This window comes from Chionomys nivalis, chromosome 9 (assembly GCF_950005125.1).
Source record: "Chionomys nivalis chromosome 9, mChiNiv1.1, whole genome shotgun sequence".
NCBI lineage: Eukaryota > Metazoa > Chordata > Mammalia > Rodentia > Cricetidae > Chionomys > Chionomys nivalis.
In genome coordinates this window covers 64,976,071-65,001,552 of record NC_080094.1, presented here as the reverse complement: position 1 = coordinate 65,001,552, position 25,482 = coordinate 64,976,071, and the positions used below count along the sequence as shown (strand labels likewise).

The following is a 25,482-nucleotide window of genomic DNA, read 5'->3' as shown; positions in this document are numbered from 1 at the left end:
ATTGTTATCCAGGTCTTTGATTCAGTTCCATTGGTCCTCCTGTCTGTTTTTATGCCAGTACGAGGCTGTTTTCAGTACTGTAGCTCTGTAGTAGATCTACAGGGATCATGATTCCTCCAGAAGTTCCTTTATTGTACAGGATTGTTTTGAGTATTCTGGGTTTTTACTTTTCCATATGAAGTTGAGTATTGTTCTTTCAAGGTCTGTTAAGAATTTTGGTGGGCTTTGAATCAAATCTATAGATTGTTTTTGGTAAGATTGTAAATAAATTTTTGTTTGTTTGTTTTTTGAGACAGGGTTTCTCTGTAACTTTGGGCCTGTCCTGGACTAGCTCTTATGGACCAGGCTGGCCTCGAACTCACAGAGATCTGCCTGCTTCTGCTTTCCAAGTGCTGGGATTAAAGACATGCACCATCACCAGTATACACCACTCTACTCACACCACACCCCTACCCTCAAAAGTAAGGAAAATAAAAGAAGTAGAAAGAAATGATAAAGATGACATCAACCTAGGAGTCAATAGCATCAAAAAGGAATGAAAACAGGAATCAGTAATTTTAAGTTGACTCAGACTTCTCCCCAGTCACATAAACTTACGTTTGGTTAGTGTACCTCTGCATGATCTCTCTTCAGCATCCAGAACAGGGTTAGTCTAAGGGGGCACATTGGTAAAAGGTACTAAAGGAAAAGACAAATTTATTAGTAGCTGCCTGAGATTCTGTGTTTGTTGATGTTGTTGATGAAAGAATGATATAGTTTTAGAAAAAAATGTGTTCGTTTGTTTGGCAGGCAGGGAGGCAAAAATTGGAGAAAATATTTAATAATATTTATTTTTTCCCAGCACTTATTATAAAAGTCATTTATTTAACTCAGTTCTAAAATTTCCCATGCATGATTTACTTCACTCATGAATTTATGGTCAGAATATTTGACATGTTAAAGCTGTTTGAGACAGAAACTACAAACTAAAGGTGGAATTTTTTAACATCTTTAAGTTTTGGGGTATGAGCAGAGATGCTGGTTCCTGTGTGTTTCAGGCACTGAATGTAGTATGTATTAAATGTATACCAGTGTCTGGAAAGAAAGAACAATCAGCGTGGCAACCAAAAAAGGTAACTGTACTCTTCGTGCTTTGTGTCCTCCATAGGAGCCATCAGAAAACATTCTTATTCAGGGAAAATAAATAAATAAGGAAGGAAGGAAGGAAGGAAGGAAGGAAGGAAGGAAGGAAGGAAGGACTTCCCTCTACTCCCAACCCCATCCCAAGAGAAAGAGAGAAGGATGAATGATGCATGAAGCAAATTCTCATTCAGTAAAGTTTTTGTCATTTGGCACTGAGTCTAAATAGTCTTGGATCCAGAGCTTCTGTTTCAACAATTGCATTTTCTGTGGACTCCTCTGACTTCGAAACCTGAACCTGGGCCCAAGTTGAAACAACTTTCTCTATGTTTTCACATGTGCACTTATATATCGGATGTGTTTTTAAACACAGACTTTCTCTTACATTACGTAGAATCTGAAAGTTGAGAAATCTACAGCCATGATGCTGGAGGGAGATGCTTGGCAGAGTCCCAGGCCACATTCCTAGACCAAGGGCTCCAAGGTGTTTTCTCTTATGCAACACTGGGAAAGTACACCCAGCACAGAGTGTTGGCTGATGATGTGTCTGAAGGCACAGACGATATGCTTATCACATCAAAACATAAAGCCAACAGGCATTGCAGGCATTCTGCTGCTAGATGAAAGTTGGATCATTTACGTTTATTTAGTGTGAAATACTGTGATTTCTTGTGTCTGTTGTCTGCATGTGAATTATATGTTTATGTGTGTTCATGCGTGGATGTATGTGCCAATGTTTGTGTGTATAGAGACCAGAGGAAAACTTTGGGTGTCATTCCTTAGAGATGCCATCTAACTTGTTATTTGAGACAGGTGTCTCCTTGACCTAGAGCCCACCAAGTACATTAGGCTGGCCGGCCATTGAACTCCAGACATCCCCTTGTCTCCACTGCCCTGGTGCTGGGATTACAAATACATGATATTTTACTTTTTGTGTGGTGTATGGGGACAGAACTTTGTCCCTTGCAATTTAGAGGCAAGTGCTTTACAACTGAGCTATTGTCCCAGTCCTTGTTGAATTTTTAAAAACTCAGCAGGACAGAATAGGGAGCTAGGGGTATGGACTTGGAGGCTGACTTATCAACAGATGACAGGAAGGGCAAACGAGTGTTTTAAATACTTGCAGGTTCAGTATAAGCAGGAGCTGTTCATGGAGCTACTGCAAGTTTGGGCCAAGCTTATAGAAGTATAATACACAAGTGAAGAAACAAATCATTGGCTTATTTAATTTTGAACTCAGGAGGTGGTTTTGCTCAAATATCTGTTGTGTTAATATGTATGTTGTGTTCCTGGGTCATGTCTTTATAACCATGTACACCAACTCAGAAATAGTTAACCTCCCAACATGCAAGAAAGCAAGTTTTAACATTAATATTTTTGTGAAGAAGTGGGGGAGAGGTACCCATATTATTAGTAGATAGCAAATGGTCTGGCTGTCTATGTAATAACAAACCTATTGTCTACTGGTAGAAGTTACTTCTTAATCTCTGTGAAACAAAACTGGAAAAACAAACATGTGTCTTTTAGCCTCTAGATTTGTGTTATAAAACCTAGAAAGTGTGACAGAGTACCACACAGCAATTTTTCCTTAATAAAGTCATACATAGAGCCCATGTGTGTATGTGTAAGTGTGTGTGTGTGTGTGTGTGTATGTGTGTGTGTGTGTAAAATATGCAACTCTGGTCTAGTTGGAAAACAGGCAAGCAGCATGCTATCTCTGCCCCTCAAACTCAACCGCCCCCCTCCTAGAGATCTCTTGACACTCCACTCCACAAAACTTAATTGGTATGTGATTTTTTTTCTCAAACAAAAGTTAATAGATAGAAGTCCATAGCAGAGTAATGTTGAAATATTGCTTGTTTCTTGTGAAGGTGTCAGTCCCCCAAAATATTTCCGTGCCAATTTCTTATGTTGAGAGTTGCATCTGCCTCCTGGTTCAGGGTATTCAGCAAAGAGTAACGTGAAAGGTAAATTTCCTTAAAAAGGCTACAAAGCTTCCCATTGTTGAACTTCAGAAGTCATAGTTTATAACAGAAGAAAAGCAACAGCTAAGCATTTATTCATCATTAAAATGTACTATAATAGCATTAATATTTATTTCAAAGTTTACTTAATATTTCGTTTTCTTCATCTTTCTTTTTTTTCTATTAAAGATTAAACCTAGAATCTTGGGCATGCTAAGTAAACGTCCCCATCAGGTTACACATTTAGCCTACCTCATTCTTTATAGTCTTCATGTTTATGGTAATGATTTCCTTGTAATGTGAAAGTATTGTAAGCAAAAACAAAGGGGTGGATATAGGATTTGGGGCACATATTTCACAAAGCTGACGGTCAAGGTGAGTGAACTCTTGGAGGTATAAGAAAAATAGAACATAAAGAGCACCAATTCCAAACCTGGTAACCATCAGAAATGCCCTTCAAACCTTTAGGAATAGGTGTGAGGTCCTAGAATCCAAGACTGAGCCTGGGAATGCACTGTGTTTAGCAGTTTGCACAGCTGTACAGAAACGTTTGATATCTCCTGTACTAGAAGCCGCATAAACTTAATAGCCTATGATTTAAAGTGACTAATCAGTTACTACATTGCCCAAATACCTAGATTAGAATGTGGCTAGAAGAGATTTGCAGGCTTCCAAATAGCCAGATGTTCAGAGACCCTGAATGGCAGGCCTATTAAATATTGTTCTGACTCGGAAGGAATTTCCTATCAGAGACTTCCAAGGAGGAGCAAAAGACTTAAGTACATATTCCTGAGCCCAGGGGTGGAGTTTGTCTAACATCCACTAAGTCTGTGATCCTGGCCAGTCGCTTACTCTGTGCTTCAAACTCTTGACAAGATAGTGGGGGGTTAAATGTGTTAATATGTGTAAAGTTTAGACTGCCACTTGCCATTACCACTGAGCTATCCTCTTAGCACATCTCAACTCCAGAAAAAGATCTTTTCATACATTATCATCAAAGAAGCAAAATGCCTCACTAGGACGCTGCCTAAATGAGCTTTACTTTTCAACAACAAAAACAGACAAGATCAGAAGTCTCCTACAATTCTCTGAGTCTAATTTGATTATTAGTTCCTCCTCACACAATGATACCAGTCCTTTAATTCTGTTCCCACCAAAAAGACTCCTGTCCATGACAAGTCTGAGTTGTTTTCTGCATCTTCGAACATGGTGGTTAGTTGTATAATCATTAAATCGTTGTGTATCGTGTCTCTGTCAGACTAGATGTCAGGAGCTCCGGAGATGAAGCTATCATCGGAAACCATGATTTAGAGCATCTAAGGGTAGTCCATTTTCTTTATCTCACAGAAATATTTATGAAATAGAAGGTATCCCATGCCTGGTGCCTTTTCTGGGTCTAATGATTAAATTTGTCTCCAACTTACCTCTTATTTTTCCTTTGATCTTGAGAAAGGCGTGTAAGTTCTGAGGTCTGCAAGTATGTTTAGGGAAATCAATTCCTCATCCTATGTTGCTCAAGCAGTCTTGCTTCAGAGGAGAGCTATCTGAGGATGATTGCTCCTGCCACATTGCCATCAGCATCACTTTGATTAATATCACTGACAGGTCCCACTAAATCTGTCTTCTATGTTATGTGATGTGTGCAGGTCTCCCATTCCATTAATGGGAGGTCCTCAAGTATGTTGTATGAGTCAGCCAGCTTAAACACAGCTGGAAACAGGATTAGACCCCGTTGGAGCCAAGAACCAGGGGCTTCACATAGAGGCCCTCACTAATCAAAATAGAAAGGTGGGCTCTACTTACTTTACTGGGTTCTAAGTAGCTGGTTTTCTGTCCCAGCATCTGGATGTTGGCATGGAGTTAGAGCACTGCCAGTGAACCCCAGGTTACAGCACCAGCATGTGGTTATTTCCAGCCTCTTGGAATGTTTCACTCCAGGAAGGTGAGGAAAGCAACGCTTATATTTCCTTGATTAGTTTAACATTGTGGGGCAGCTTTGACCATCCGTTTAGTGGTAAGTCTGCTTTCCAGATGACTGTACATACGGAGATGAGAAGGGGTTTTTTTGAGGAGAGGTGCCTTTTTAAAGAATGGTTTTTCATTCAGTCTCTAATTTCGGGTAAATGGTCCTCTGGGAAACATTTTCAGAAATGTTTGAAGTTCCCATATGATTTTGGAAGTAAGTTGGAAGCCACTCGAGTGAAGTGGGCACTTGCTCCAGCAACTGCACTGTTCACAGAGTAAGGGCATCCTACAGGGTCTTACATTTAACATAGATCTCTTGTTTATGTTCAAGTCTGTGTCCTTAGAATTTCCACTATAGCTGCCTGGCAAGTTCCCCTGCTAGACTTTACACAATGTGAGACACCGAGGGTAACCACATATGGAATCCTTTAACCACACACCTTCCTCTTGAAGTCTCTCTATGGCAGTTTATTCTTATTTTGTGTTTGTATTTTCATTCTTCCTTTGGGAAGCTCACTTTCTTATTCATTATTTCAGCATTTTAAATGCTTCCTCTCCTCTGTTTGCCCATGGCTGCCTCTCAGTCTTGCTCTGGTGTCACAAGAGTTGTTTGTAGAGTTACCCCTTGCCCATATACCAACTCTTTTTCAAAGAGGCTTTGAATCCAGAAGGGTTAGTATTCTTATTCTCAGTGTATCACAGAGGCGAGGAACAGCTCCTTAAATCTGTCCACCTATGAGTTAGTTCAATTTGCTAGTTAAAAAAAAAAATGGTCAAGTAGCTACTTAATGGGGTATATAGGAAATGCAAGAGAAAATATCAGAATTTGTGTCTTTAATTCCCAGGCTCCATCCCTGCCCTTCTATTAATTTCTTCCAGGGAAATGTACCAAAAGATGAAATAGAAAACTTAGACTTTTGGGTACCACAACACCACAGCAATGGATTTGGGCCTTAAAAAATATAGCCTGTGGGTTAAATATTTTAAAATTTTTTCTTATTTAGTGAGTTAATTGGTTAGTTAGTTAATTTTTTTTAAGCAGAGTCCCATGTAGCTTAGGCTGAACTTGAACTCACTGTGAAGCTCAGGATAACCTTGAGTTCTTGATCATCCTGCTACTTCCTCCCACATACAGGGAAAATCAGCATGTACCATCTAGGCCTCGGGTTAATTTAAAAGTTTGTACTTAATTTATTTCCATACTTCAAATACCAAAATGGTATTAAAAAGAAGTTTATATCAAAAAGTCCACCTCCACTTGCACCTACCCTCCACACAAAACCTGTAATTGGCATTAGTATAGAATTATTTGATTTGAAATCATTATTGTTTGCTTTATTGAAATATAAGCAAATATGGCTGTCATTATCCCCTCCGCCATCAGCAGGAAAGGTGACCTACTGTTCTGCACCTTGGTTTTAATCACTTATCACTATATTTCAGAGACCTTTCCATTCCCTCTTATGGAGGAAAGAGCGTGTTCTTCATAGCTGCCTAGATTTGACTTTAAGTAATTACTGTGTTTCTATTTTCCCATAGCTGAAAGCTGGGCTTTTTCTATTATACATCTTGTTGTAATTGTTGACTATATGTGTTACATATATGTGTACTCATGCATGTGTGTATATGAATGTTTGTACCTGTGCACCTATCTATAAATTTATTCTTGGCAGTGCAACACCTATGTCATAGGAAAATTCACTTACTATTTTGATAGCAATTCCCTAAAATTTCCTAACCAGGATGCAACAGTTTGTACTCCCACTAACAGTGTATGAGAACATCTGTCTCTCCGTAGATTTATCTATGATGTTGCTGCTGTCAGATGAGGAATGCAGAGACACCTCCAAGTGAACATTGTCTAAAATCAGTGGGACCATGACACCGTGGGCATCATGCCTCACTGTGGCCATGGACTTATGACAACTCTAGTGTCACACACAGAATGAGCCCATGTTGCCACTTGCAGAACTCTCTGTGATGGAAAGTTAGGCAATACATTCATTATTCACCTGACCAGCAAGGTAGGCGCTAAAGAGCTCAAATGTTTATTGGAACAGAAAAGAAATTTTTTCCACCATGATGTTCTGTATCCTTGGTTTTCAATGTTCTCTTTTCTCTTACCACACTCATCTCCAGGGCTGACTTCAAGCTCTGCACCTCCAGGCACAGAGAAGTCTTGCTAAGAACATTCATACCCAAGGGATGCTCTTTTGAGGAATGATTCTGTGCTTCCCCCAAAGTTTATAATTAAATAATTAGTATCTTATATGATAAACTAAAATTCCAGAGCACAATATAAACACGGAACTATTGTGCGCTGTCAGTACACTTTGTTTTCGGTGTTGCCAGGCAGCCTCCTGCATTATGCAAATAGGGAATCATATGAAAGCAGCATGATTTATGACCCAGATAGCATCTTTACATTGTGAATGGCATGTATTCTAGGTCATCCTCCCATAACTCTGGCCATTCTGACTGGGTTGATTCTCGGGTTCATTTTTTTTCTCACAGGATAGTGTGCCTTTTTTAGAAAAATAGAAATTCTGCCAGTCTCACTGCCTAGGAGAATGTGGCAAGTGGAGCGTGTCAGAGTGGTTACCCAATCCACACAGGCACCCATGTATCTGTTTTCATACTTGTTTGCTTGTCTATGAAAACTAGTCTCACTCTAGCCCTGGATGGCCCGGAACTCACTATGTAGCCCACGCTGACTTTGAACTTGGGGCAATCCTTCTGCCTCTGCCTCTTTCCTCACTGCGTGGATTGCAGGTGAGCCACCATCCCTGGCTAAACAAGATTTTCTAGAGCAGAATTCTGACAGGGTCATGTTAAAGGGTAAATCACTTTCTTCCCCTCTGCCAAACAGTTGAACTTAGAGAGTTGCAGGGATGAGTGTATTTGGTCTACACAAGAGACCGTTCCTGGGTGTGTAAGTAGACTTCCAAAAGTTAGCTGATGCACAGTGACAAAGACATACTAGATTTTGTTTATGATACTTACAAAGGTTTTCACAGCAGGCATTTCCAGTCTCTTCTCAGGCTTCTTGGCGGTGCTTCTCTCCGAGTCTCCTCTCTTCAAAGGGCTGATGATGGCTAGAAGCAAGATGTTCTATTTGTCATATGACTTAACACATGAATTAAAGATGTCAGTCACCCCTCCCCCAGCCCTGAGAGTGCTGCTTGCTTCAGGCTGAACCATTTCCTCTGCCACCTTTGTGGCTTTCACTACTTCTTGAGAATACATTTGGGATTGTCCTGCCATAATTTTCTTTCTGGGAATAACTTTGCCCCTAAGGTACAGTCTTAAAAAGTAGGAAGAAGGTCAAAAATAAGGTGTCATATAGTATTAGACATCCAGACACGGGAAGTATTAAGTTAGGGTGTTACAAATATATTATGTCACGGGTGTATTTCTTTAAAGGCTCTTAGCATTTGGGTCTTAATTGAAATCATTCTTACTCCAGATGAGTTGGCAGAGAAGCATCTGGTAGCAATGTTAGTGGTCTATAAAGAACATGGTTATGTTTCAATGTCCAAAGAATTTCCAAGGGAAAAAAATGTGTGACACAACTAATGAGTTACCTTCATGCATAACTTTGACACTCTGGCCTGGTCTGTATGTATTGTATGATTGATACCTTAAGGGAGTAGCCCCGTGTTAGGGACTGGGAGTAACAAAGTAACTTTAGGGTTATATTCAAACTCCACGGAATTAGACTTTAAACACATTGTGTATGAGAAATTCTCATATAGGATTCTGCTGAAGTAAATCAAAAAATCTGGAGTGTAGTGATTCCGGAATATCTTTACCACGTAGACGTTCAAAATTGAAGACACAACTGAATCGATACAGAAAAGCCAAACAAGCAGTTGTAAATTGTGGTTGATTTTATTATATGGCTACTAGTTAATGAGTATTAACTGTTTGGTGGTCATTTTTTACCATAAAAGCAGCGTAGTAATCCTTAGTATTTGTACAGCTGCCCAGAGCATCTTCTAAAGTCCATTCTCCTCCCACACGACTACTACCAACAATGTCTTTTATTTAAGGAGTATAGGTAGAAATATAGTCTGCATCCCATTACTTAGATTAAATATATTGATGTGAGTTTTCATGTCACTTCTACAAACTTATATTTGGTGAAAAGAGGGAAGACTGGGGCTCTAACTGCCTTGTCACTCACCTTTTCAGGTTTGACTATTTCCACAGCAGTGCTTTGGTAGTGGTGGTTTATTTTGACTAACCAAATAGATCACATGCCATCTGAGATGGTGCTGTTTTCCTGATATGTTTTAGCTCAGAACACAGTCAGGATCCTGAATATGGTCCATGTAGTTCATTATGCACAGTGCACAAAACTTCCTTCCAGTAACACTTAGAGGAATTGAGAGCTGGAGTAAGGCAGCGAGCAGGGAAACATATTTTATTTTTCCTCCCACATTAAGCTCCAAATAATGAGCACTTTCTTGTGCATTGCAGTAAGCAATTAAAAGAAATTATAGAGTTGGTTGCAAGTATAACCCGAAGGACAACTGGATGTGTGGAACCACCAGTTTTCTCCATGTGCCCAGGCTAATCCTTGTTAATACTCAGTTTCTACAGAATGGGCTTGCATGTCCATACATGTTTTTGGCATCTACCCACACACTTTTGTATGGTATGACTGTGCATCACAGGAGAAAGACTGTGGTGTGTGCCTCTGTGGAGTAGAACAAACTGATTGCTGAAAATGGTGTCATAAAGGTGAGCAACAAAGAACTAGTAACCTTCTCTTGCTAATTGTATCTTTCCCCCAGGATATCGTGATAGTAATTTGAAAAGGAATGTTGTTCTTCTGTTGCCAGAGGCAACTTATCTTCCCAGTTTCTTCCTCCACATATTTTTACTTCATTTCTTTAAGTTTGGTGTTGTGTGTTTCCAGAAGATATGGTCTAATCGAGAGTGATCCCTTGCTGAGATAAAACATAACCATCGTCCTGAAGAGATTATGTTAAGCCTACAAGTTTGGTCCTAAGATCGATTTATAAATTGGTATTGTATACTTATTCTTTCTGTAGTGGAAATTGTACTGATAGTCATTTCAGGAGACTCATCTATAGAAAAGTTGGCAAGTACATGTCTTTACCATGCTCCAGGCTTCATTAGGTGTGTGTGGCTGTGTGGCTGTGTGACTGTGGTCTCTGGTGATGTGCTGGCTCTCAACAGTAAGAATCCTGATAGTATATGATGACAGGAACACAGGGGTGTTCAACCGTACTCTACAGACAGAATTTGATTAAAGTACCTAACTGTGGAAAAAAAGAGATTGAAATAAGACAGACTTCTCTCTCTCTCTCTCTCTCTCTCTCTCTCTCTCTCTCTCTCTCTCTCTCTCTCGTTTTGAATCGCGATGATCCTGGAATGTTTCCAATCAAAACATAATGATAAAAAAAAAAATACTACTTAAAGGGGATTCTCTTCATCCTCAGAGCTAAGAGTTACCACATGCTCTCCCCTTACAGACAAAGAATGCTACTTTTCCCATCTTGCATTCTGTTTCTGGTGCACAGACCGCTCAGTCTTGGAGGCAAGAAGACGGTGCCCTGCTTTCCTTTCCCATTATTCTCTGTCCATAGTTGTGCCTGTGTATAATCTGAAAAAGGCCTTCCTTTAGCATGTGGCCATCTGGGCCTTTCAACCTCCCATTCAAGGTAGAACTCAACAGTATTTGAGACATCACCTGAGAAAGTAAGACTCAATGTCATGTCAGTCCAATGACATTGCACACGGTTTGCCACACTGGCGGGCTTCCCAGTGCATGGCATATACATGTGAACTGGTGAACCTGGTGAGTTTTTGGTGTTTGGAATCTAGCAGTCTTCACAATCTTTTATCAAGAGCTCAACAGTGGACCAGACTCCAGTTCTACTTAAAAAATTGCTTGGACAACTCCCTCATATTTTTGTTCAATTCCAAAAATTTTAAGCATTTCTTTCATTTTTTTTTAAAAAACTTTTCAAAAGTCATTTAAGGCACCTCTGTCTTGAAGCAACTGATTTCAAATATTAGGTGCTTATTGAGAAATTGTGCTACCTACTGGGCATTTGTTGTAGTGACAGATTTAAATTGGAGGAATAATTCTGATCCTTGATACATACACATACATATACAATGTATATTATGGTTTTGTTGACAGCACTGTTTAGCTGAGTGGGACTTAATCATACTTTGAATCACACATGAAATGTGCACATGGTAAGAAAGTGCTGGAGATCTGTCGGTTTCAGGACCAACTCTAAAAATAAATCTGCCTGAGGGGGTGAGTTCTCACTGCCTCTGCCTCTCCTTTACCACTTCAAAACACAAAGGACCAGAGACATCTGGCTGAAAACAACAGGACATCTGGCTGAGTGCTTGGAAATCTACTCTCAGATCTAGTTAGTCATGTCGTCTTCAGCGTGGTTCTCATTGAGTGGGTGATATCAGCCTGTGGGAAGTGATTAGGAGGGCTAAATATGTTTGCATCTGCCTCATAGCACTTGGGAAAAATTACTAATTGAATAACAGTCCAGATTTATATCAGCGGTACCCTAGAAATGCTCATTTATGGGTATCCTGTGTATCTCATGCCATACCTAGAAAAGAGTAGGAAAGCCAGTTAGCAAAAAAGAGAGTCAAGGGTTTTTTTTTGTTTTTTTGTTTTGTTTGTTTGTTGTTTTTTTAATACCATTACAAAAGCAACAATATTTGCCCATGTAATGAGCAGTGAGTGTGGAGTCAAAGAGGAAATACGGTGAGTAACCCCTGTAGTGCCCAATTGGATGTAGCCTCCTTGGCTACCTTTCTATTATTGGGTCTATTACGTTTCTGCTTTGATGAGTTTTTTAATCTACTTCAATTGTCTGAATCTAGTTGAATTGCAGGTTCTGACAGTGGATAGGATAAATCAGATGAGAGAGGGAAAGCTGAGATTCTGCACTTCTTATGAGTTCTCTGGTGGTGTCAAAGCACCACGTGTTCATTGATCACACTTTGAGAAAGACGTAAGGTTCATTAGTTGGAGTACATTGAATTAGGAAACCTACATTTCCTAAAACTCTAATTTCATGTCCCACAAATCTCTCGTTTTGTTGGAGTATTTTTCTCAACAGGCTTTTACTAAATCTATGTTATTGTTTGAATGTATAATGTGTGTACATTCCTTCACATCCATGTATGTGAATGTGTGTACATGCGCACCATACTGTGTACGTGGAGGTCATATGCCTCAAGGGTTGGTTCTCACCTTCTACCTTGTTTTGAGATGAGGTCTCACCACGGCTGCATATGCCAAGCTAGCTGATTCAAACGCTTCCGGGGTTTTCCTGTCTCTGCCTTCCATCTCCCCATAGCAGATGCTAAAATTACCAATGCTCACACAGTGCATCTGGATTTTACATGGGTTTTGAAGATTCAAACTCAGATCCTCCAGTTTGTGAAACAGTTGTTTTATTTACTGAACCATCTCTTCAGCCCTTTACTGACAATTTTGAATTGCATTAATGATCAATTTATAAGTGTTCATTGGAACTATAACCTGATATTTAAGATTTTAGGCTGCATAAAATTAATTTCAACCTTGAATTTTTCCTATAAATTCAAGCATATATTTAAGTACAGTTTAGTTGTAGCTCACTTGCACCAATGTGATGCTGAACTTGTTTATGCATCCCTGTTCAACACTTCCAAAAGCATTATCCCCTTCTATAAAAATCCCATCCATGGGGCTGTGGGGATGACTTAGTAGTTAAGAGCACTAGATGCTCTTCCAGAGACCTAGGGTTCAATTCTCAGCTCCCAAATGGTGGCTTACAACCTTGGAACTTCCACGTTTCAAGGAAATTGAGTGCCCTATTCTGACCTCCGTGGATACCAGGAATACATACAAGCAAAGTACCCATACATATAACACACACGATTCCATAGTAATTGATGAATAGTAATTGTCATTAAATATGATATTCTTGTGATAAAGTTATATGTTCACCATAAAGTGAGTTGATAAAATTTAACAATATTAATTTAAGTTAGTAGTATCTGTCTACCATGTATGAGAATTTGGTAAATAATACATTGGTAAATCTAACTTTGGTGAATGGTAAAAAAAACTTGCCTGGAATTCTGAAGAACATAGAGTCCTAATTTTAAAGATTTTATTCCTTGACTGTCAGCTGCTAGCTGTGCCCCAAGGTTAGGATGTCAAGGTAGAAATTCTCTGCCCAGATCTGATCTTCATATAAGATAATTTTCTTTTCCTTCTTAACAAATACAAGGCATCATTTCAGCTGATGCTAAGACTTATGTCTTGTACTTTAACCAGACCTTCCCCTAAATAATGTGCCAATAGCACCAACAGAAAGAGAATTGGGTCATTCAGTATCTGGTGAATCTAGTTGATATAGTATACTGTACAACTAACTCAAGATAATAATTCCAGGGAGAATACTCAGTCTCTGTCCTTAGCAGGCTGTCTAATTTTTCTCCAAAAATAAAGGTAAGTCTTCTGCCAATAGGAAAACCACTGTTTGTTTGTTTATGTTAGGGGAGGGGAGTAGAAGATGGTACCAGAAGATTGGCATTCTATCAAAGGTTGGCATGTAAATTTATCTGTCAAATTAACATTTCAGTAAAATATATATTTTTTTCTGATGGCATTTACCTGTCCTTTTTTACTACAGGTATATACTAAGACTCATAAAATTCTTTGGTTCTTATATTATCATTAAATAAAGTTTGTGTCATTTAATGCCATGGGAAAGCCAGGGGTTAGAGTACTCTAATATGAAAGACTATGTTTTATAGAAAATTGCATTAGGGTTTTCAGCATGCCAGAAACAATGTAGTTATAGATGTTTGAACACAGGCAAATTATAGAAGTTGGCACAGTTGATTATGATGGTAAGAGATCCATGAGGGGTTGTTTGCAACCTGTAGACTCAGTCATGCTGTAACATGGCTTGGTCCAAGTCTGGAGGTCTGAGAGCCTGAGGATCCAAGCACAGGTACAAAGATCTGGAAGTTCTGATGTCTAACATGAGAATTTGTATCTCTGTGACAATGAGCCTTGGAAAAGAAGAGTGTAAAACAATTATAAAAGAAATATCCAATCACTTTTCTTCTCATGTTCTGTCTGGGCACCAGTCAATGACATGGATTGTGTCCACCCATAATTGAGGACAGACTTTTCTATTCAATCCACCAATTTATCTGACAATCTCCTTTGGAAACAAGGCCACACCTCAAAACAACATTTCTTCATCTAGTCAAATTAATACCTAAATTTAACCCTCATTTAAGGGTATCAGAATATCTTAAGATACAAATGGTTTAAAAATCATATTATAGAGATATTTCTAAAATCTTTGAAACATCTGCATTATCTAATATTATTTTCAAAATTATTTATTAACTTCAATCAAATAGACAACCACCTAATTAGGTGAATATCTGTAATGGTCACTATATTTTTTTTCCATTTTAATGATGAATTTCAACTTCAATTACTTTCTTTGAGAAATGTGTGGGTGTCTTTAGTGTTGTCTTATTTTTTGTTTGTTGATTCCTGGTTTAGCAATTCATGAGAAAATAACACGGAAATGACATAGACGGAAGAAACAAACTAGTACCTTTAGTGTAAGGCCAAACCTCTTCTGGAATCTAGGTTCTGACCTCATTCTACCAAGGGAACCACACTGAGGGGATGAGTTGATTAAAAACTCTGCTTCTCTTTCCTCCAGCACAAAATGGAGATAATTATAGTTACCTGTACCCCCTGGGTCTTATGAGTCTTAATTACTTAATATTTGCAAAGCACTTAGAGAGCTTTGAATTAAAAGTGCTGAGCCATAGAACCAGAGTTCAGTACAATTATAACTGGAATGAAAGTTTGTCGTTTTTCCTTATCTCCATCTCTCTATGCCCTGTTATTTTGCCAAACCAGACATTACTGATGGTTGCTACCTAATACTGCCCACTTCTGTGACCATCCTTCTTGAAACATGTTTCAGTAAATAGATTGACCCAGATCCATAGTTCCACATGTAAACAATGACTTAGTATTTATTTTTAAAGTTCACTATTAAATAACAAGGCAATTGCTAAACTCATTTGTTTCTTCTAGTCTGCCAAGCCAAGAAGTCTTGGGTGGACAGTGTTAAAGAGTCCTCCCTACTCAGAAAACTGGCTCGCCAGAGCCCTTAAAGGAGCTTCTAATCTGTTTATTATCATCCCTAGAACTTTATGAAGTTGGCCAATTGTTTGGACTTGTCTCTTATTACTTCTAATCCAGAACTCTTCTCTTCATTTTCTAATTTCATTCTTTCTCACCTCTAACCCGCTCATCAAACAATCATCATCTCCTACTGTCTTATTTGGAGATCCCCGAATCCTTTGAGATCCTTACAAATTATCTTTTCATTTCTTACCTAGAATCTTTCCCCTTCTAGAATTTCATCTACTCCTTCCCAGGAATTTTTTTCCCACATTGGTCTTGCTTCCTTCTTAGACTATGGAACTAGAAGATAGTTAAAATTAAACAAACAGAAGTAAGGTTGATATAGGGATGTAGTGAAATCAAATGCAAGTTAAACATTTTAATGTTATTTTTACAGATTCCCATTAATCTGGTTTTAATAAGTTTGTATCTTGTATGACAGAATTAAATATTAGCTGATCTTTCTTTAACATCATTATCCTTGGTAGTTATGGAACTGTCTAAAATGAGTCACCCTGTCATTAAACTGTGTTTTCTTTGATTACATGCTTACATACAAAACCCAAAGAAATTAGTAGCAGTTAAATCTTTAACGGTCCTCGCATTCCCAATTTCCTGGTTTTCCTGTTATTTTGTTCTTTTTCTCAATTTTGGCTATGAAAATGTAGTTCTAATATGACTAACTTAAAGAGAAGAAAAGACTATTTTGCCTCGCACCTCAGAGGTTTTACTTCATGGTCCTCTGGCCCTACTGCTTCTCAGTCTTTATAAGGCAGAACATGATGTAGGGCCTACCTCCTTTGGCTTCTGTCTTGCCCCGTTGACCATTTAATTATTAATCCATCAATAGTATATCCATTTATGAGATCAGAACCCTCATGATGTATTCACTATCTAAAAGCCCACCTCTGTACATAGCTGCAGTGAGGACTAACTCTTCAACTCACAAGGGGACCATCTGCATCACAACAAAGACTAAAAACAGTTCTAGCAGTACTCTGTGGTACTGGCTTCAGAATGTTGATCTCTGGGATATGGTATAACTGTGTAAAATGGTTTCCAAGTTTTATAATCTCCCTTTTAGTCATAGCGTTTCTCTTTTCTGTCATTAATATTCTAAAATTGGCATTGTTTTCTGGTAGTAATAGCTTGGGTGAGGAGACCGTGATCTATTAGCTTTGTGACATTTTACAGAGTACTTCTTTGAAGTGTAATTGCTGTACCTGTGTGATCATGATGATATGAACTGTCCTCTCTTTGTGAAAATCCAATTTGATGAAGATTATGAATGCTCTGTAATCTTTTAGACAACACAGTTATTGTAGCACTGCAGTAGAGGAGGAAGCGATCATGCATATTCTTCCGGTCAGTTGTTTAGATCTTTTGAGTCATGCTTCTAACTAAGCTTTCCTTTTACCTCACTGATGTCTTTTTTTCAAAGTGCTATACACTGTATTAACTTTACCGAGATGAGAAAGTCTTCCTAGAACTTTATAGGTAGGATAGAGTGGATTGTTGTTAAGCCTTTGGAAAAATAACTATGTAGACTAATCATCTACATAGAAGCACTGCATAGCTTCTTTGTTTTTTAATGATGAGATTTATCTTGAGCTGTATTGGGTTTTGTTACCTAAGAGAAAAGGTTGAAAAGAAGAAATATTTACCAACCAATGGCTTGAATGGTGGAGGGAATCTTCTGACCTGTGACAGCCAGAAAGCAAAGAGAAAGGGTCCAGGGACAAAATATGCTTCTCTGGTGTCCCTACTGACTGCTTTCTGCACCAAGACCCTACTTCCTAAAGTTCCCAGTACTTCCCAACATAGCACCCGCCAAGGACTGTGCCTTAAACACAAGAGTCTGTGGGGAGCCTTTCATATTCAGAGCTTTGGATATATATTCAGAAACGCTTATTAGTCCTTTATGTATTTCTAATATAGTGTATGAAATTACTCATTGAAGAATTTAGAGGAGTATAAAAAAGAAAGCGAAAGGATAGACATTCCATATTTTGCTCTCATTATTACTGTTATTAGCACTGACTCCGACCCATACCTACCCCGCTCAATGATCCACTGAAAGAGCTGTGTGTAGCACAGTGTTTCCTGCTTTTTAATCACTCAATGTTTTACTCCATTAAAACTTGAGAATTTTTGGTAGATAATAAATATCAGCTGTTAAATTGCTAAGTTTAAAATTTGTAATTATAATTTACCTAATATATATTTATATTATACACTAAAAATTATCAAGAATTTAGTTAAAGCTTTCAATGCATTCAAATGGTAAGTCTTCTTGTGAAAAGTGACATCAGAACCCTTCTTTCTCTTGGATTAATAAATGGATGTTTATTGATTATTACTGACAATTTTCTGGGATTTTTTTGTTATTGTTTTTTGTTTTTTTGAGATAGGGTTTCTCTGTGGCTTTGGAGCCTGTCCTGAAACTAGCTCTTGTAGGCCAGGCTGGCCTCGAACTCACAGAGATTCGCCTGCCTCTGCCTCCCAGGTGCTGGGATTAAAGGTGTGTGCCACCACCACCCGGACAATTTTTCTGTATTAGCATTATGAGAGATATGACACGATCCCTTTCTTTGGAGAGCTTATATTCTTACAGAAGACTGGCCATAACTAGTAAGTACTGTTAATGACACATAAGAGGGCATGAAGTACTAAATATGATAATAATGTAGAATTAATGAAAGGAAAGAAGACAGTGTGTGCTGGAGTAATTAGAGAAGGTAGCAGATATGACAAGTTTTCATTCTTAAATCAGGTCAAAAAAGATGACCAAGACTCGGTTTTGTAGAGATATAGAGGAGAGAATTTTTCTATTTGCAGAGAAGATCAAATCATTTTTAGTGATGACCAAGAACCTCAAGTACCTGGCCTGGTCAGAATAGAAATGAAGCCATTGTAAGCTTTTGTGTAAGAGAATAATACAGGAGTGTTTTGCCAGGAGTCTTATAGGGCAGAAAGGGTACCGCAAACAACCCAGGGACATGTAGTCAAAAACTGAGATAACAAAGACTGGACTATTATAGTGGCAGTGTGCTGGAGAAAGAGATATTGGTAGGATGTTTGAAAGGAAACGTCAATAAATGCCTTTATTGACTAGATTTGAAGGTTATACAGGAAATGTGTCATTAAACTTTATATAAGAATTTATTCTGAACATTTCATTCAACTCCAAGATGACCCAAAATATCAGAAAACCATGAACAGTACAGCTGGGCACAATGGTATCTGTCTATATTCCCAACACTTCAGCAACCGAGACAATAGGATGGAGGTTGGAGCCAAGGCCATGCTGGGGTACACAGGAAGAAACATATAATAAACAGGAAAGTACATCATACCATTGTGCTCACAAAAAGTATTGAGTCACTTTTCAAGGCATTTTCTAAATCCTTTCAGCAAACAAGCCAAAAAAAAGAAAAATGCTGGATTACCACTCAGAGGGTGTTAGCGGGGTGGGGCTGTTACCATCTAGTTAATTATTGAATCTATTTAGATGCTCAGCTTGGAGCAATATTTATGTGTAGACTTAGAGTGAGATCCAAGTCATATTTATTCAGATGTCAATTGTTTACTTGGAATTTGCTTATGTAATTGATGAGAGAATAATACACAAAGCATTAATTACTTTTCTTATCAGAATGATAAAAAACAAAAAAGGTAAATGACACTCCTGAGAGGTTGAGGAAAAACATAACTCGAAAAGTCTTATCAGTGACCTGGTGGTGGTGGCACATGCCTTTAATCCCAGCACTCAGGAGGCTGAGACTGATAGATCTCTGTAAGTTTGAAGCCAGACTGGTCTACATGGCTAGTTTCAGGACAGTCAAGGCTATACAGAGAAACCTTATTTCAGCCTACCCCCCAACAGACTCATTAGTGTAATAATAATAAAACAAGTTTCTAATTCTGTAGCTAAGATGCCTTAGTACCTCTGTAGCCAAGATTTTAAATCATACAGCCATTTGGTAACTTTTTTTTATGTCTATATCTCATTGGTTCTAAAATTCACCTTTTTTTATTTCAACATTTTAAGTTGGAGTGTATCCTCCTGTGGATACCATTTTGTTATTCTTGGCTAGCCAATCATTATATACCTACCATTGCCTTCATCCATTTCTTTGTTTTTCTATTTTATATGTGCATCAAAGTTATATAGGATAAATTATATCCAAATAAATCTAAAAGAATTATATTAGTGTAACACGAGGGCCAGGCTGCTTGTTGTTGGGGTTTTTGTCTTGTCCGGTACCCCACAACTGTTTAGCCCCAAAGAAAATCACACATAGGTCTCCATAAATTATAAGCTGATTGGCCTATTAGCTCTAGCCTCTCACTGGCTAACTCTCACATCTTGATTAACCCATTTTTCTGATCTATGTTAGCCATGTGGCTCAGTACCTTTTTCAGTGGGGCAGATCACATCCTGCTGCTGGGCAGGAGTGGGAGGAATCAACTTCCTCCTTCCCAGAATTCTTCTGTTCTCATTACATCATTTCTACTTCCTGTCTGGTTTTCCCGCCTATATTTCCTGCCTGACCAATCAACATTTATTTAAAATATGATTGACAGAATACAGACAATTCTCCTGTACCATTTCCCCCTCTAAAAAAAAAAAAAAAAAAAAAAAAGGAAAATATCCATAGTTCATTTTTTGGGAGTGTGGACGTAGTATTTCAGGCTACTTCCAGCTGATTGGGGGTGCTGATAATCTTATGGGGACCTAAAGAAAATTTAGAGTTATGATGGGGCTCATACTTCAGCGGCTATTGGCTGAAGGAGCGGAAGGTTCTCCCACAGCATATTAGTAAAGAATCAATGTCAGAAGTGAAAATGCAAAGTTTGAGAACGTGGTTTTCTTTCTCAATAGAGCATAAATTGGCAGGCCTTTAAAATTTTTTGTTTTTGAGACAAGGTTTCTCTGTAGCTTTGGTGCCTGTCGCGGAACTAGCTCTTGTAGATCAGGCTGGCCTCTAACTCACAGAGATCTGCCTGCCTCTGCCTCCTGAGTGCTTGGATTAAAGGTGTGTGCCACCACCGCCCAGCTAAAACATTTATTTTTATATATGGGATTTTTGTCTGTGCGTATGTATGGGTGCCATATGTGTGCAGTGTTCATAGAAGCCAGAAGAGGGCATCGGATCTCCTGGAACTGAAGTTATAGTTATGAGCAGCCATGTGGGTTCTAGGGTTGGAATTAGTGTCCTCTGCAAGAATAGCAAGTGCTTTTAACTGCTGAACTATCTCTCCAGGCCTAAACTTATGTGTTTTTAAATGAAAGTATCTTAAATTTGATTAAATGTGGTATAGCCAAAAATGGCAAATCTTCACCAATGAGATACAGATAATAAAATAATTGTTTATTTACTTATTATTGAGATAAGGTCTCACTGTGTATCCCTGATTGGCCTAGAACTCAGTTTTGTAGAATAGGCTGGCCTCAAAATCACAAAGATCCATTTGTCTCTGTCTCCTGAGTGCTATGATTAAAAGCATGTACCAACATAAAATAGTTTAAATATATGTTCTTCCATTGACTCAAACTTGAAGATCCTTTGGGCTCTTTAAATGTGGACTTGGGATATTAGGAAAAAAGTTTCTTTCAATGATGTAAGTACCACCGGTGCAGATTGGAAACCTCCATGCAGGATCCATTTCTGAAATGGATTCAAACCCTCCTAAAACTGTAGATATTACAGTATTAACAAGTGCATTTTCCTCAAAGCAGTTTGCCTTTCTAACCTTAATCGCTATGTGGTCCAAGTAAGTCTCCCTGTCTCTATCTCTGCCTCTGTCTCTCTCTCTCAATTATATATAAAGAAAAATCTGTCTACTTATAGATTTCATTTACCTATTTATTCATATTGAACTTCTATTAGTCAGTAGTACAAAACATACAAGCAAGCAAACTTTAACAGTCCTTACTCTGAGCAATTTAAAATCTGATATTGGTTCATAAATGCTTAGGCTAAGGACTGCAAAGAAAACATCAGCAACAAAAAGTTGTTGCCCCACAGAGGGGCAAGTGGCTCAATACCCTTCACTAAGGGTGACCAAGTAGTGGAGATGCTATATACAACAGGTGAGAAGGCTTTAGGTAGAGTGTCCAGTCTCCTCAGGAAGGAAGATGACAGCCTCTTTCAGAGGGATGCTGCACTAGTCTCAAATCATTGCCTGGATTGTAAGTTCAAGATATTGTCTCACTCTCTTTCCTACCTCTCTGACTGTGCTTCCTCTGGGTGGTTGGTGGAGTCTGTACACAGAGAGTCTGGAACTGTTGTGCACTGCCCTCCTGAGGGAAAGCAGCTTCAAGGTAATGTTCATGCCACTGTAGACTTGAGGAGAGCCTTCATGTCCCATTCTAATGAGAATTGCCACAGTGTGTGCAGTAGAAGCTCTCTTTGTTCCCTGCTCAGGGTACCACATACGATAGCGGCCATCTTCTCTGGCTGCTCAGTTGCCCCTCCAGTCTAGGCAGTTCTGAGTATGTTTACCATTTATGCAAATCAAAGGTGATGAGGACATTTGTATTGGGGATGATATAAAGCCTCTTGATTTAGAATATGCTATCTCTCAAAAGTGAGCAATAGAAACTTCAGTTTTCAGTACTAGAGGTTTTGGCCATTTCTGCATCTTATAGACTGGAGGTAGGTTGCTTTTCTGCTCAGCAACACATCACGGGCAGAAACATACTTTCCTGGGAATTTACGCAGCATAATGACCAGTGTATTGGGCGTATGTGTATGTCTTTACAAGTTCATGCTCCTGAGCTGATAAGTAGAAATAAAGTTAGTGTGTTAAGTTGGGCAGATGCTACTCTTTACAACTAAGGGGCACGGTGCTTCAGGTAAGTAATTTGAAATCTTCCACCACCTGACGTAACCGTGGTTTGGTCTATAGGTAGGTTTTAATTTTGCTTGTTATTCACTTTTAATGGGGTTTGTAGAGCATGCAAAGCCAACTGATGGCAAACAAGAAGTGATTTAACTGTGTGGTGTGCTGTTAAGAGACTTTGTAGGAAACTTCAGATGCACAGAAAGAAGCTCTGGCTACCTATTCCAAAGTGTGTAAAACACTATCCAGCTTGGTAAAGGTATGACAACAGCATTTTACACACACCACACATACCCACGGGGGAGTGGAGGTGTTCCGATAAAGAGCTGTTGAGCTTTCTCAGTTAGATCTCTGAATTAACCTAAGTAAGCCCTGAGGCTAAGTGCCTTCAGAGGGTGTGAGGTGAGGGCAGTCTGCACAGGAGAGGCATTGTTGCTGGCTTAAATGCTTTTCACTGCTGCCGATCCAGCTTTCTCTAAAGAGACACATTGTTTTCAGACCTGCCTCAGGCATATCATTAGAACCAACCTATTGAAGAGGAATTGTTTGGAAATAAACAAAACCTTTTGAGCTTTAGTAGAACCTTGTAGTAGAATCTCTAGTCCCAATAGAAAGTTTCTTCCCGGCACCAGGCAAGTCTTGTGTGGCCCTTAGCTGCAAAACACGGTGGTCCAAACTTGCCACATCCTCTCTGGGAGAGAAAGGCCCCTCTCAACTCTCTGTCTGCTGCTTTATTGTAGGGTTCTTGCTCAGACTCTTCAGAGCTACAGAGACCCTTGGTTCCCTCACACACTCCTACCAAGGACAGTGTTGCTGACTTAAAAGGAAGATTACTATTTCACTTGCAGTTGTTGCTTAGTAACATTTGTGATTGTGTTTCTGGTGACAGCGTGAGCAGAGATCGTTAAAAATTAAACTCCCAGAGCTGCTAAAGCAGGAGGAAGTGGGAGCCGTGAAGCCACCGCTGTGTTCACTTGCTTAGAAACCATTTACTCTCAGGCTTACATGTAAATCTTGCGGAAAACATTGCATGTCTCTGGTTTATATTAAGCCACACACAGCACAGTAACTGACATTGATTTTTGTCCCCTGCAGCTGGAGTGGATCACTAAGACACTGGGGGGGGGGGAGAGGGGGGGAGGCTTGAAGAATGGCCTGGAATTACAATCAGACGGGCACTCGGTGTCCCGGAGCAAACAAGCCCTAACCTGTTCTGTGTCTCTCTCTGCTTCCTTCCCACAGTTCCACCAGGTGAGAAGAGTGATGACCATCCTTTTCCTTACTATGGTTATTTCATACCTCGGTTGCATGAAGGCTGCGCCCATGAAAGAGGCAAACGTCCACGGACAGGGCAGCTTGGCCTACCCAGGTGTGCGGACCCATGGGACTCTGGAGAGCATGAATGGGCCCAGGGCAGGTTCGAGAGGTCTGACGACATCGCTGGCTGACACTTTTGAACACGTGATCGAAGAGCTGCTGGATGAGGACCAGAAGGTTCGGCCCAATGGAGAAAACCATAAGGACGCGGACTTGTATACTTCCCGGGTGATGCTCAGCAGTCAAGTGCCTTTGGAGCCTCCTCTGCTCTTTCTGTTAGAGGAATACAAAAATTACCTGGATGCCGCAAACATGTCTATGAGGGTCCGGCGCCACTCTGACCCAGCCCGCCGTGGGGAGCTGAGCGTGTGTGACAGTATTAGCGAGTGGGTTACAGCGGCAGATAAAAAGACTGCAGTGGACATGTCGGGTGGAACGGTCACGGTCCTGGAGAAAGTCCCGGTATCAAAAGGCCAACTGAAGCAATACTTCTACGAGACCAAGTGTAATCCCATGGGATACACGAAGGAAGGCTGCAGGGGCATAGACAAAAAGCACTGGAACTCGCAATGCCGAACGACCCAGTCGTATGTTCGGGCGCTTACTATGGATAGCAAAAAGAGAATTGGCTGGCGATTCATAAGGATAGACACTTCCTGTGTATGTACACTGACCATTAAAAGGGGAAGATAGTGGATTTATGTTGTATAGATTATATTGAGACAAAAATTATCTATTTGTATATATACATAACAGGGTAAATTATTCAGTTAAGAAAAAATAATTTTATGAACTGCATGTATAAATGAAGTTTATACAGTACGGTGGTTCTACAATCTATTCATTGGACATATCCATGACCAGAAAGGAAACAGTCATTGGCGCACAACTTTAAAAGTCTGCATTACATTCCTCGATAATGTTGTGGTTTGTTGCCGTTGCCAAGAATTGAAAACAAAAAGTTAAAAAAAAATAATAATAAATTGCATGCTGCTTTAATTGTGAATTGATAATAAACCGTCCCTCTTTCAGAAAACAGACAAAACAAAACAAAAAAAAACAACAAAAAAAAGAACAAAAATCTGAACCAAAACATTCCGTTTACATTTTAGACACTAAGTATCTTTGTTCTTGTTAGTACGCTGTTTTACTGCTTTCGACTTCTGATAGCGTTGGAATTAAAACAATGTCAAGGTGCTGTTGTCATTGCTTTACTGGCTTAGGGAATGGGGGATGGGAGGGGTATATTTCTGTTTGTTTTGTGTTTTATTTTGTTTGTTTGTTTGTTTTGTTTTTTAGTTCCACCAGGAGTAGGGATGGAGAAAATGTCTTCAGTATTCATTCTGGTTGATAAAACGCTACATTTGTATGTTGTAAAGATGTTTGCAAAGTCCAATCAGATGACTGGAATAAAGACTAAGGCAACTTAATGAAATGCTCACACTCCACTGCCCACGATGCATCTCTCTGGTCCCCAGCTCACCCTTCTGGCATGGGTCAGGGAAAGCTGCTTTTATTGGGAAGACCCGCATTTCTTCAAAGTACATTCTTCCCCTCTCTCCTCCGCCTTTGGTCTTTTCTTTTTATTTTGTTTTATCTTAAGAAAGAAAATTTAGTTGCGCGCTTTGAAATATTTTATCACCACTGCAAACAGGTGAATGCAGAGTGTCATATGATGGCACTCATGGAAAATGGTGATTTTTTTTTTTGTTTTTTTTCCCCCAAAGAGAAAGAGAACAAGAATAAATAACCCAAAATATTGGGGGTTTTGGGTTTTTGGTTTTTTTTTTTTTTTGGTTTTTTTTGTTTGTTTGTTTTTAAGTAAGTGGTAAGCAAGCATTGGGTAAATTATTGTTAAGTCCTAACAATGTTTTGCAGGTAAAAGTTACTAAGTACAGTCAGACCCTTAAATCAGAGCAGAAATCCACACTGCCATTGAAATGCAGCAGAATGGCCCTGTGGAGGCTAAGTGGAGCTGACATACCATTTCCTGGCAATGCAGGAGGAATTTCTGAGTGGCCAGCCTGAGGTCTA

General features: G+C 39.2%; 1 protein-coding gene across 5 annotated transcripts in view; it reads left to right on the top strand.

Annotated features, from left to right (window-relative positions):
• Bdnf (brain derived neurotrophic factor) overlaps positions 1-24,661 on the top strand; it is a 50,049-nt gene extending 25,388 nt beyond the window's left edge. For all 5 annotated transcript variants that reach the window (XM_057781758.1, XM_057781763.1, XM_057781761.1 and 2 more), the window contains exon 2: positions 23,374-24,661. In XM_057781758.1, the coding sequence (XP_057637741.1) occupies positions 23,374-24,141 (768 nt within the window). In that variant the 3' untranslated portion in view covers positions 24,142-24,661. The remainder of the gene's footprint in view (positions 1-23,373) is intronic.
• Positions 24,662-25,482: the final 821 nt, after the last annotated feature.